This window comes from Stegostoma tigrinum, chromosome 5 (assembly GCF_030684315.1).
Source record: "Stegostoma tigrinum isolate sSteTig4 chromosome 5, sSteTig4.hap1, whole genome shotgun sequence".
Classification (NCBI taxonomy): domain Eukaryota; kingdom Metazoa; phylum Chordata; class Chondrichthyes; order Orectolobiformes; family Stegostomatidae; genus Stegostoma; species Stegostoma tigrinum.
The window spans coordinates 75,704,787-75,717,739 of record NC_081358.1 but is presented as its reverse complement, the minus strand read 5'-3'; the positions used below and the strand labels follow the sequence as shown (position 1 = coordinate 75,717,739).

Genomic DNA, 12,953 nt, shown 5'->3' with positions numbered 1-12,953 from the left:
GAATGGCAGTGCTTGAATTTCTCAATGTGAGGGTGCCAGTGTTGGACTGGGGGTGGGGGGTGGTGGTGTGGGTGGACAAGTTCAGAAATCATGTGACACCAGGTTATAGTCCAACAGGTTTATTTGAAAACACAAGCTTCCATAGCTTCGCTCCTCCTTCAGGTCAAGATTATTTACTTATAAATTGTGTCTAATGCCACCTCTCTCCCTCACACCTGAAGAAGGAGCAAGGCTCCAAAAGCTTGTCTTTTCAAATAAACCTGTTGGACTATAACCTGGTGTCACGTGATTTCTGACCTTGAATTTCTCAAATAGATGCTTCCCTGTATAGCCTTCCTTCTGAATTTTCCCTTGTATGTTTGTGCTTTTATATTGTTTCGTCTGTAATATCTAAATTTTGCTTCATGCTGCAGTATACTTGTATGAGCCAGCCATGCCAACAGCTGTATAAATCAGTGTATCTCTTGAATTCTTTCTTCCGTTTGAATAGGTCAGATAAATTAGATTGCTCCAGTTGATTTCGAAAAACTCCATTTCAATTCATTCACTTTTGCAAGCTGCTTCTCAAGCCAAAATTCAGTTTCCCCATGATCTGGATAAGTAAAAGACACTTCTGTCTAAGCAGTACATCACAAACCATTACTATCTTGCCCTTTTGCAAGGTGTTAATAAAATATTTTATACATGGGGTTTTATTTTCATGCTTGCTCACTTTATTAGGCAACTCCTTCCAGAATGTTTTTGTTTTGGCTACACGGTCCACTCTGCTATAACGTGGTAATGGCATTCCTGTGCAACATCAAGCTTTCAAAAATAACAGGGCTTATGGAAAAATTAGGGTTGGGGCAAACCACCAAAAACAACCCACACAAGATCGCCCAAAATCACTCGAGCCTAATGCAAAGGATAGCGCAATTTGAATAAATGTTTAATTCATGTCTAATAATGAAATCAAAGTGAATTTAACACTTCACCTTGAAAAAATGTCAAGATGACTTGATGGAGGAATGTGGTTGCTTTCTACTTCTCACAGAAAGCACTTCACGACAAAACCCGCAAAATGATCATGTGATGTCGATGCAGAAACTCTTTCGGTGCTAACATTGTAAGTGTTCCTGACACAGCCTGTGAAACGATCCTGTAATGTCAACACGTATTTCTCCGCACCAATGAAATTGCGTTATAGCCAATACGAGTTTGTGAGTAGAGATAGCATTCCCCGATTCATCAATCGCATTACAGCCTATTCACGTTGACAGAACACGTGTTATAGCAGAACTGACTGTACTTTGACATAGCTGTGTTAGAGCCTTAGAATCTTATGACAATGGGCTGTCATTTGGCCTGCCATCCCTTTTTGCATGACAAATGATGCCCTTTGAAAGAATTGACCAATTTAGTTCCAAACTACAGTACTTTCCATAGAACAATTAGTCCTGTTTAAGTACATGTCCATTCGCCTTTTGCCAAAAATATTCTCATTTCTCTTGTTCTTGAGCCAATTATTTTAAGTCTGTGGTCTCTGATTACTGATATGTTGCTAGTGGAAATTGTTTTGCTATTATTGTTTGACCTTTCCATTTTGAATACCTGTATTAGGCTTCCCCTTAAGTTTGTCTGCTTGGTGAAGAACAATTCTAGCTTTTCTAAACCCATAAAACAGTTGGAATCCCTCTTACTTGCTCTCAACTTGGTAATCTATTACTCTCTTTAAAGTATTATCATCCTTTCGAAAATGCCGTGCCCAGAGTTGTAAAGTACTACAGCAGAGACATAACCAAAGATTTGTCAAGGTTTACCAAGACTAATTTGTTTCGATAGTCGATGCCATTCACTAATCACTGCCATGGTCTCAGTTGGAACCCCACTGAAAGGCACTGAACTTAACTTGCATCATTCCACAAGACTAAATCTAGTACTGCTTCCTTCCTCACTGAGTTAAAAAGATACCATTCCATAGTATATTGTCCATCTGCAGAATTGTACTGGTGAAGCCAGGTGACAGTGTTCATCAGGCTCCCTATCTTTTCTGGTTACATTAGAGCCAGGAAAATTTTGTTTCCATTCCAGTCTGTGTTAAAGTAGAGTCTCCTTTATGGCCATTGTATTGTAACCCCATTTGGCAATTTAGACCTGTAACTTGTAAGCCTTATTTGTAACACTGTTTGCATAAGTATGCATTCCAACAGTGAGGACAGCTTTACTTCTTTTCCTTCCAGCTAACTTCTGTTCTGCTTACACCTTTTTTTTAACTGTTCTTGGTTTCCTATGCACCTTATCTCTTCTGTGGCTCAGTGCTGGTGCCTTCCTCTAAAAGGTTAGTTATTAGTAATTATTAATAAGTAATTTTAGTAACTAGTTAGTACATTTACATTTTTACAGGAGTATGTGGCTGTTGCAGTGCTTTTCGCCCACGTTACAAACGCCTGGTGGATAACATCTTTCCTGAAGAACCAAAGGTGAGGTAAAAGTGTAATAAAACTGCCAATTGCATTATTAAAAGAATGAAATGTTTAGCATTTTTGCTTAACTAAGCTTCATGGAGCTACATGCACTGCAATAATCAGAACAAATGAAGAGAATTTGACGAATGTACTGGTAGACCAGAGATAGTCAGGAAAGTAAATTATGAAGCAAGCCGAGTTTATGGCGGAACTTAAATAGGTTCAGTGAGTGGTGTTACAACCAAAGCTGGATTACATCATTGCTGTAGTACCACTATTCCATGTCTTAAAAGTTGTGGTTTTTATGTATTAATGTCAAACTAAAAGCATATAGATATATAACTAATAACCTATAGATATCAATATTAACATATAGATTTGTTTTGATAGTCGATGCCATTCTCTAATCACTGACACTCTGAGTTGGAAACCAACTGAAAGGCACCGAATTTAACTTTAGATGTTGGCCACTTTGTGAAGAGGTTCAGAAATAACTAAGTCAGTCTTTCTAGAGAGATGTCTTTTAAATCAATAAATACGTATCAGGGAGCAGGTGACTGCAGAGACCCCTGGAGTACTGATAGAACTTTGTTTATATTTACTGTTTACAGTTTATCTCAGAAGAGCAAGGAAAAACGCTAAGCCATTAGCTGTAGAAAAGTTTAGGAGGAGCAGTTTTTATTCTGTTTTAGCTAGAAAAACCCTTTGGTTTCAGTTTTAAGGAGACCTGACTGAAGTCAGATGCTGATATAGCCTTTCCTAGAAAAGGAGCAGTTAAGGAGTAAGTAATCTCATCCGATTCATCAGGAAACTGGAGATGATAACAGACTTCTCTGCAGAGAATGATGTTTGGTTTTTGAAGAAAATATTTTTGGCCAATGGATTTTCTTGATGACAAAAGGATAAAACGCGGAATATCCAAGTCTGTTGCTTTGGCACGAGTGGTCAATCACTCTTCTGTCGTCATCCCTGAAGTCCTCCAGATGTGGCTTGATCAGAAAGTACATGTTCTCAGTGTTCTTCAGTCACCTTTCAAAACAAAAATTCTCTCTGAATGCAACAAGATGGCATTCTATTACAGATGGGTGAGATGAGTTTGGCAGGTTGCTCTTATTGAGCATTTCCAACTTGACTTCTGCTTGGCAAGCTTTTCTTCCAGCACAGCTTGTTCTGAGTAGGCTTTCCAACAACTAAATCAGATAAAACAAGCAACTCTCCAAACCGGTCATTTTTCTCAACTGTCTCTGTAGGGGTCCGCAGCAAAGCAAGCAGTTATCACTAGTTGTGTGATTTATAGGAAAATAATTTTCTTTGTTTTTAAAAAAGCTCCAACGTCCATTAATGAATTTGTAACAACTTCTTTTAAGGAAACTGTTCCTAGTATTTATGCACACCACGAGAAAAAATCCACTTTCCAAAATCTTTGAAAATTTATCTAACAATGTTAAATGGTAAGAGACTTCATAACATCTCCATTGGGAAAAATGAAATGCCATTTTTAATTCATTGGCTTATTTTTAAAATACTTCTGTAATCAGAGTTCAGGGTGGTAGACAGAAAGTGAGCGAGCAGGGGCTCAAATGTAGTAATCTCTGGATTACTCCCAATGTCCTGTTCAAATTGGTACAGAAATAGGATAAAGTGGATGAATGTGTAGAGTCATAGATTTATACGGCATTGAAACAGACCCTTTCGTCCAACTTGTCGATGCTGACCAAGTTTCCTGAACTAAACAAGTCCCACCTGCCTGCATTTGGCCTCTCGCTCTATACCTTTCCTATTCGTGTACCCATCCAGATATCTTGTAAGTGTTATAACTGTACCTACATCTACCACTTCATCTGGCAGTTAATTCCATATACAAACCAGCCTCTGTGTGAAGAGATTGCCCCTCACATCCTTTTTAAATCTCTTCTCTTGACTTAAAAAAAAGACTCCTAGTTTTTAAACTCCCTCACCCACCCTAAGGAAAAGACCTTTGCTACACACCTTATTCCAGCCAAGGGCTGGGACTTTTTTTCGCTGGAGTGCAGGAGGCTGAGGAGTAACCTTAGAAATTTATAATATCACAAGGGACATAGATAAGGTGAATAACCAAGGTCTTTTCGGCAGGGTTAGGGAATCCAAAACTTTTGGGTTAAGGTGAGAGGGTAGATATTCAAAAGGGACCTGAGAGGCAACTCTTTCATACATGTGGGTGTATATGGAATGAACTGCCAGAGGAAGTGTAGAGGTGAGCACAATTTACAACATCTAAAAGGCATTTAGACAGATACATGGATAAGAAAGGCTTAGAGAGATATGGCTCAATTTAGGTAAATGGGACTAGATCAGTTTAGGAAACTTGATCAGTGTGGATGAGTTGGATGGAAGGGATTGTTTCCATGCTGTATGACTGTGAATCTCCTTATAACTCAAACCTTCCAGTCCCAGCAACATTCTGATAATTTTTCTTTGAATCTCTCCAATTTATTACCCTTCCTATTAGCAGGGTGACCAGGACTGTACACCAGTACTCCAAAAGAAACCTCACCAACATCCTGTACAACCTCAGCATGATGTAACTGGAAAGTTGGTTCAGGAGGCAGCTCTTTAGATTCTTGGAACCGGCTGTAGGAAAGGTAGCACCTGTACAAATTTTCAGGTTGCACCTGAACTAAGTTGGGACTGAGCTCCTTGAAGGGGGCTTTGCCAGTGCAGTAGTTGAGTTTTTTTTTGAGGGGGGGCAGTGGGAGACTTGAAATAAACTTGGCAGGGGTGTGGGAACCAGGAGAGAATAGTAAAGGAAATACCTACGTCTGCAAAATATTTTAGCCAGATACAGCTGGCACCAACTCTGGGAATAACAAGCTACTAGGAGAGCTCAGTGTAAGGGGGAAAGAAATGAAGTCCAAAACACAGTTAATGTGTATGTATGTAAGTCCACAGAGTGTAGCCAATAACGTTGGGGAGTTGAAGATACTGATTTGCCATGAGGGAAGATGTGGTGATACAGGGACCTGGCTCAAGAAAGGGTAAGACTGGCTGTTAAATACTCACAGGTATAAGTTATTCAGGAAAGATAGAAAAAGACGGAAAGGTGGAGGGGCTGGCAGTATTAGTTAAGATTGTAGTGTTGGAGAAAGAGGATGTCTCACGGGTTTAAGATCAGAGTCAGTTAGTCTACAACTAAGGAGCAAAAAGGGCAGTATTATCAGTGCAGTCTATAAATCACCAACTTGTGGAAAGGTTGTTGAAGAACAAATCTGCAGGGAGATTACAGTGAAATGTCAGCATTACAGAGTAGTTATGGGGCACTTCAGTTACCCAAATAGGCAACAAGGGGAAAATGTTTCCAGATAGTATTCAGGAAAATTTTGTACAGCAGTACGTGTCCAGTCTAACAAATAAAGAATCATTGATGGACCAAGTCCTTGGACGTGACGTTGATCAAGGTTCAGATGTCAATGAGGGAACATTTCGGAGACAGTGATTATAGTATCATAAGGTTCTGGATGGTGGTAGAGATTAATGTGCAACAGTCTGGAGTAAGAAAATCTGTTGGTGGAGAGCTGACTTCATTGAGGCTAGAACAGAGTTGAGCAGGAATGAATAGAATAAGAGGTGGGTGGGTAACTAAACAACGGGCTTTCTTCAAACAGTTGAGGTCACATTATGACAACTTTCTGCTTCCTACTGGCCAACCAAACTAACATCTGTCCTTATAGGTTCCCAGTGCAAATTGCATTCTGCAACAACTTTTGATGTGGCACTTTTTACCAAATCACCTTCTGGAAATTTTAAGTACAGTACATCCACCAGTTCCGCCTTATGTTCAACATCCTCCTTAAAGAACTCCAATGGATTGGTGAAACATGATTCCTCTGAAGTCGTGCAGACTCAGCTTGGTCAGGAAGTAGAATCTTTTTGATGTTATTCAATTTCTCTCTCAAGTGAGCTAATACGTCTCGCCCTGAGCTCGACACTAGGGTTTCCTTCTCGGAAATGGGAGAGTTCAGCTGGGCAGCTTGCCTTAGTTTCTCCAATTCTTAGGCTTCGCTCCAAATTATCTAGTTGTTAGCAGTTTTCCCTTCATCTCAGGTTGTTCTTAACAGCCTTCCTTTTAATCCAGCTGGTTCTTAGAATCTTCCCTGTAACTGAAGTAGTTAAAATTAAGAACCTACTCCAAGTCAGTCATTGTTCAAAACATCTGCAGGAGGATCTACAACAAAGTAAGCATTTATTAGCTGTCATGTGAAATCCAGGAAATCTTATTTAAAGAGGTACCCTAAGTCCATGACGAACTTCCAGTTACTTATTTTGTAGAAAATGCTCCAGACATATCTACAGAATTTGAAATAAATTCATTTTCCACGATCTGTCAAAACGTAGTTCCTCCAAGAATGTTAAATATCAAGCATTTGTGCAAAACTAGGCAAAAAATGGCAGATAAAGTATAATGGAGAAAAATGTGAATTTGTCTAATTTCATAATGCGTATGGAAAACCACTACTTTTAAGCAGAGAAAGATTGCAAGACTGTAGTACAGAGGGATCTGGATGTTCTGGTTAAACAAAATTGCAAGGTTAGCATGCGGGAATAGTGCATAATTGGGAAGGCAAGTAGATTGTTGTTCCAGTACTGTTGAAATATATTGGGTCATATTGATTCGTAAGTGTTGTGTACATTTTTGATCTCTGTGCCCGAAAACAGGTTTAATATTAATATAAGATAATAAAGTGTGAAGTTGGATGAACACAGCAGGCCAAGCAGCATCTCAGGAGCACAAAAGCTGACTTTTCGGGCCTAGACCCTTCATCAGAGAGGGGGATGGGGTGAGGGTTCTGGAATAAATAGGGAGAGAGGGGGAGGCGGACCAAAGATGGAGAGAAAAGAAGATAGGTGGAGAGGAGAGTATATATATATATGGAAAGGAGAGCCGCACCTCCATTTCCTACCTACTAACCTCATCCCACCTCCTTGACCTGTCTGTCTTCCCTGGACTGACCTATCCCCTCCCTACCTCCCCACGCATACTCTCCTCTCCACCTATCATCTTTTTTCTCCATCTTCAGTCCGCCTCCCCCTCTCTCTCCCTATTTATTCCAAAACCCTCTCCCCATCCCCCTCTCTGAAGAAGGGTCTAAGCCCGAAACGTCAGCTTTTGTGCTCCTGAGATTCTGCTTGGCCTGCTGTGTTCATCCAGCTTCACATTTTATTATCTTGGATTCTCCAGCATCTGCAGTTCCCATTATCTTTAATATTAATATCAGCAAAGGTTCATTCAGTTGACGTGAGAGACAAAGGATTTATCTTATAAAGGCAGTTTGGTTACATTAGTCCTACATCTCGTGGAGTTTAGAAAAATGAGAGATGGTCAAATTAAGACAAATAGGATCATCAGGAAAAATTACAGAGTGGATGCTCTACAGATGATTCCAGTCATGGGAGAGAAGCGAGTTAGTTTTAAAATAAAGGGCTTCCCCATTTATGATTACGGTGAGAAGCCTTCCTTCAGTGTCGTTGGTCTGTTTCATTCCCTTCCCCAAAGGGCAGTGGAGGCAGGGTCATAGCATTTTATTTTTGGTTGTGTTACATATATTGTGATTGACAAGGCAGTGGAATGAATTGAGGCCACAATCAGATCGGTTGTGAAATGACTCCAGGCTTGAGCGACCAATTTGATATGCTGTTAAGGCCTGTTTTTGTATGAATTTTGTCCAGTTTTCTTCAACTAAGGCTAAATTCACAAATGTTTACCAATTTTTTAATTCTGGTTTGTTTACTTTTGATTGATAAATGGTTTACATTTAAAATTAGTCAACATAGTTCAATGTACAGTATTGTAGGCTACTTGCTCTCAATTGCAGAGTATAGATTGGCAGATAAAAGCCCCTTGATTGCCGTGTAGATTTGAGCAGTATGGGTAAACCCTGCTTTTACTTGTAGGGAAATGAATTGGAGAGGCAGTGACAGAAGAAGGGGAAAATAAAACATGTGCACATAAACCAAGTATCAGTTTACCAAAATGTACACTTCACATTACACTTCACCAAGGTGTTTGAAGTAGCTTATTGACCTATTGATTTGCTTTTGCAGTTATATTGCAACATGATTGGCATTGCTTGATGTGGCATACTTCAGTGAGAAAAGAAAACCAATATTTTCTTTTCCCCTGTTCCATGACTACTAGTAGGTGATTAGATCTGAACTTTGTTTTATTTCCTCAATATGATGGTTATCAACACATGGTTGTTTTCATGCTACATTGTTGAACATTACTTCATTCACCAGTAGAAGTGAAATCTGTTGCCAATCCAATTTTTGCCCCAAGAATTCAGAATTCTTCAATAGCAAAGAAGTAGCTCAGTCATTTTACAAAACAAAAGTCCAAACACAAGATCAAGGAAATAACAATCGTAGTTTGGTCTGATTAACTCGATCAATAGCTCTTGCTATTGTGCTTCAGGATCTCAAGTGAGAGCCATGACTACTTAAGTGTATTTTTAAGATTTTGCACTAAATACCATAATACATTAATGCCAGTGGATGTACAAATCTAAGTGCTGTTTCAAAAGCTTCCTTGTTAATATTAAGTGCAGTTTTCTTAATTAGCTGTGCATTGGGTTGTTAGAGGAAGAATAACAAATTTCTTTGAAGGTAGTGAATCTGTAGAATCCTTTACTATGAAGGCTATCAAAGGTTTAGTGTATTTAAGGCTGAGACAGACAGATTTTCATGAGTGAAAAGTACAGAAAATTGTAGAAAAGTGGAGTTGAGGATTTCCAGACCAGCCATCTCCTAGTTAAGCAGACTTAATGGGCTGAATGGCCTGCTTCTGTTTCCATGTCTTATTGTTTCATACTTCATCTTGTAGTGGGATATTATTACCTTTTGCAATTCTTGGTATTTGTACCTTACATTATCAGTATAGATTAGTTAGTAATTTTAAGAATCATTCTTGGATGTTTCATATAGAACAACTTGCATGTGATGAAAAGATTTGAAATGAACAATGTTAGCACTTGCACAATTGAAGTATGCTGAAATATGTGAATGTCTCTAGTAGATAAATACACTTGGGTGAGTTGTTTTCTTGGATTAATATTAGCGTGTCATCAGACCTTTATCTGTCTTCGTGGAACGTATTGAGCTTATTCTGTGTATGTTCTGTGAAACCGCTTGTATAATGTGAATTCCCTTTCCCAGTATCTGCCTGTTTATCCTCTATCCTCATCCACATTTTTGGATCCAAGATCTGCTAGCCTTGTTCTTTGAAAATTTATCCCCAGAAAATTCCTCAACAATCTGGCAGTGAGAGAGGGGAGGTAAATCATTAGATATTTGATGTCTGCTCTAGAGTCTAATTAATTCTTCTCAGACTGATATGAATGTACTTTCTGGAGTTGAAAGAATCCACACATGAATGATCGATCCACATGCAGTTTAATATGAATGTAAGAGCTAAAGAACTAGGAATAGGACTAGGCAATTCAGCCCCTTGAGCCTGCTCCACCATTTAATAAGATCATGACTGATCTCATTTTGGCCTCCACTCCATTTCCTGCCTAATTCCTATAATGATTTTAATTAAAATTAAAATTCTGTCTATCTCCTAAAATTTATTCAGTATCCTGGCATTCATGTACCCTGGAGTAGTGAATTCCACAGATTCATGGCCCTTTTGACAGAAGTAATTCCTCATGCCTGTTTTAAATACACCACCTCTCATTCTAGTTTGCCCCATAAGGGAAGCATCTGCTCAATTTCACTTTGGTAATCTCCTTTAGCATTTTATATAACACAATTAGATTTCAAATTTTTCTAGATCCCAGTGTGCAAAAGACAAAAGCACAAGCACACTAAATTACTGAGGTTCAGACTCTAAACTATGTATCAAGATTGCTGCTGGATACAATCAAGTGCTAAATCATGTTTATCCATTGTTATCCTTGTTAACTTCACTGAATCTTTATTTACTAGGTTTTTTTAAATTTCAGACCTCCTCAATAAATTCCTCTTTGTCTGCCATTGGAACTTGCTCTTGCCAAATATACCTCCCTCCTGCCACTGAGTTCTTAGATTTGTTTTGTATATAAAGAAATGATTCATTGGTTAAAAGAAGGTAATTTTTGGGATTCATTGAAATTCTTCAGTATGCACCCATTTGTGGTGAATGTAATTGAAGACGTGATAGAACACGAGTAACCTTTAATGTTTGGGGTGGTGATTGAAGTTTTGAACTTACTGCCACTTAGAAGGAGATTTGTGTTTTGGTTCTTGTCTTTCTGGCAGTCACCCAGTCCCTTCCTTGTAAGCTGTGGAGTGACAACCTCCAGAAACATGCTGTCCACCTTGTGGGCATACTCCAGTGATGCCAGTTGCTGCTGGAGGTCTGAACCAAAACTCCTTTGTTTCTCGTGTGCCCCCACCCCCCCCAATGAGAGGTGGATTTCCCACATTGCAGAGAATGTGCATTTGATGCATTGAGACACTTGCCAAGCTTCTCTTAATTGAGCTACTAACTAACCTTATTGAAAATAATGCTTGAAACTTCAAAGCCTTGAAGTTTAATTATTTAGTATCTTAATTCCTTATTTTTGAACCTTGCCTCAGCAGTTTTCCTTGATTACAAGTTTAGTTCCCTTGGGGTTGGTTGCTGCTCCTGTGTTTTGACATCACTTGTTTACTTTTTCACTTTTGTGCTCTTTGTCTGCCCATACCTGCTTTTGTATTATTTCTTTGATCATCCCATTGTGCTGCGCTTCAAGGATTGCTTTGACTGGCTTTTTCTCTTTTAACATAATGTGTTTGATTTTTAAATCCAAACATTTTTAACCAGCCTTAGAAATAAGTTACTGGCATGTCACCACTGGGAGTGTGCTGCGAGGTGTAGAATGTATGACACTAGGGATGCTTCCTGAATGTGGGACATTGGGGTTTAGAAAAATACAGGTAACCATATTCTTGCACAGCTTTGCTTCTAATCAGATTGATGAATTTTACAAAAAGGTACTAATTGAGACATAATGCCACCTAGTGACCTAAGCATTGACTAAGCTGACCCTGGCTAGTGCATCTAAGCCGTTGACAGTGAAAGGAGTTGCTCCATTACTTTTGTGAAATTCAATCTCTATTGTTGAAGGTTTATTCCTAAGTATGGTGGATGTAAGACAATTAGTGTTTTAAGATGTAGCTGCCTTCAATGGCTTAACCCTTTTTTTTGATTTTGATAAATCAAGCCCATTAGCTCTGTGGTTAGTCTCTGCAGAGTTGTAGATTAAGTTTGTCAGTATGCAAATAAGTCGATTTTGTTTAAGACGTCATTTTCATGTTTGTGACTTGAAGTAAATAGGTCTGTGTGACAATAAAGTTTAGTCCTCTGTAACTTATAGCTGTTTATAGTGAAACTATAACTAATATTGGTTTAGATTAGTAATCTACAATGTTCATCTTATTCAGGTTTAGATTAAAATTTGTTATCTATCTAGAGTGAGAGGAATTTGACTCTACATTTGGAAATGCATAGTAGAGGCATTGCATTCTACAATAGGTGAGTGTTACTATGCCTCATGGGGGTGTCCTTCATTTCGAGCATTACAAATGTTTTTAATAAATCTAGTTGCAGATGAAGTGCATAGCACCAAGTCAGTATTTGATAGAAAGGTCAGACAGCAAAACTTTTAAAGCTCATTTATTAACCAATCCAAATGTTTATTATTAGGATGGCCTTGTCAAAGCTGACATGGAGAAGTTGACCTTCTATGCGGTTTCAGCTCCAGACAAACTGGATCGAATAGGGAAGTATCTCGCAGAACGGCTCAGTCGGGATGTCGTCAGGCATAGATATGGGTAGGTTATTTTAATGTTTAAACATTGTTATTTTAAACGTTTTTGAATATTTAAAGTCTTTATTAAATATTTATTTTTTAAAAATGTCTTGATGTATACCATGACCAAAATGTATTGGTTTGGTGACTGCTAAAGCAATGATATTCACGTTGTGAAATCTATGATTTCAGTACTGTGAACAAATATTAACAAAAATATAGAGAGATACTGCAGAACTCTATGGCATCTGGATGTCCTAATAAATGAATCGCAAAAAGGTTAATGTTTAGAATAGCCAAGACTGCAGTATGAAATTGAAGTTTTATTGCAGCTCCACATAGCCCCAGTGAGATGTGTTTGGAGTGCTGTGCAGAGTTTTAGTGTTCTTGTTTGAAAAGACGCATAATAAGTTCAGGGAAGGTTCACTTAACTCCTTTCATTCCTGGGATGAAGTGCTTATCATATGAAGGGAAATTGAACAATTTGAGTCGTAGGCATTGGAGTTTAAGAGTGAGAATTGATCTTAATGAAATGTACAAGGTACTGAGGGCCCTGGTAGGCTATAAATGCCTCCTTTTAGCAATTCATATAGAAAGATTCCAATTCTTAGGAAAATATGTATGTGCTGTTGACCACCAGAAATAGATTGGCCAAAAAATGTTGCCTGCTTTGTGAGCTTTCAATTAAATTTTCTACTTG

General features: G+C 38.5%; 1 protein-coding gene across 5 annotated transcripts in view; it reads left to right on the top strand.

Moving 5' to 3' along the window:
* The window catches only part of efr3a (EFR3 homolog A (S. cerevisiae)), a 195,527-nt gene that overhangs the window by 47,733 nt on the left and 134,841 nt on the right, over window positions 1–12,953 (top strand). For all 5 annotated transcript variants that reach the window (XM_048528934.2, XM_048528933.2, XM_048528932.2 and 2 more), the window contains 2 exons: window positions 2,383–2,459; window positions 12,148–12,275. In XM_048528934.2, the coding sequence (XP_048384891.1) occupies window positions 2,383–2,459; window positions 12,148–12,275 (205 nt within the window). The remainder of the gene's footprint in view (window positions 1–2,382; window positions 2,460–12,147; window positions 12,276–12,953) is intronic.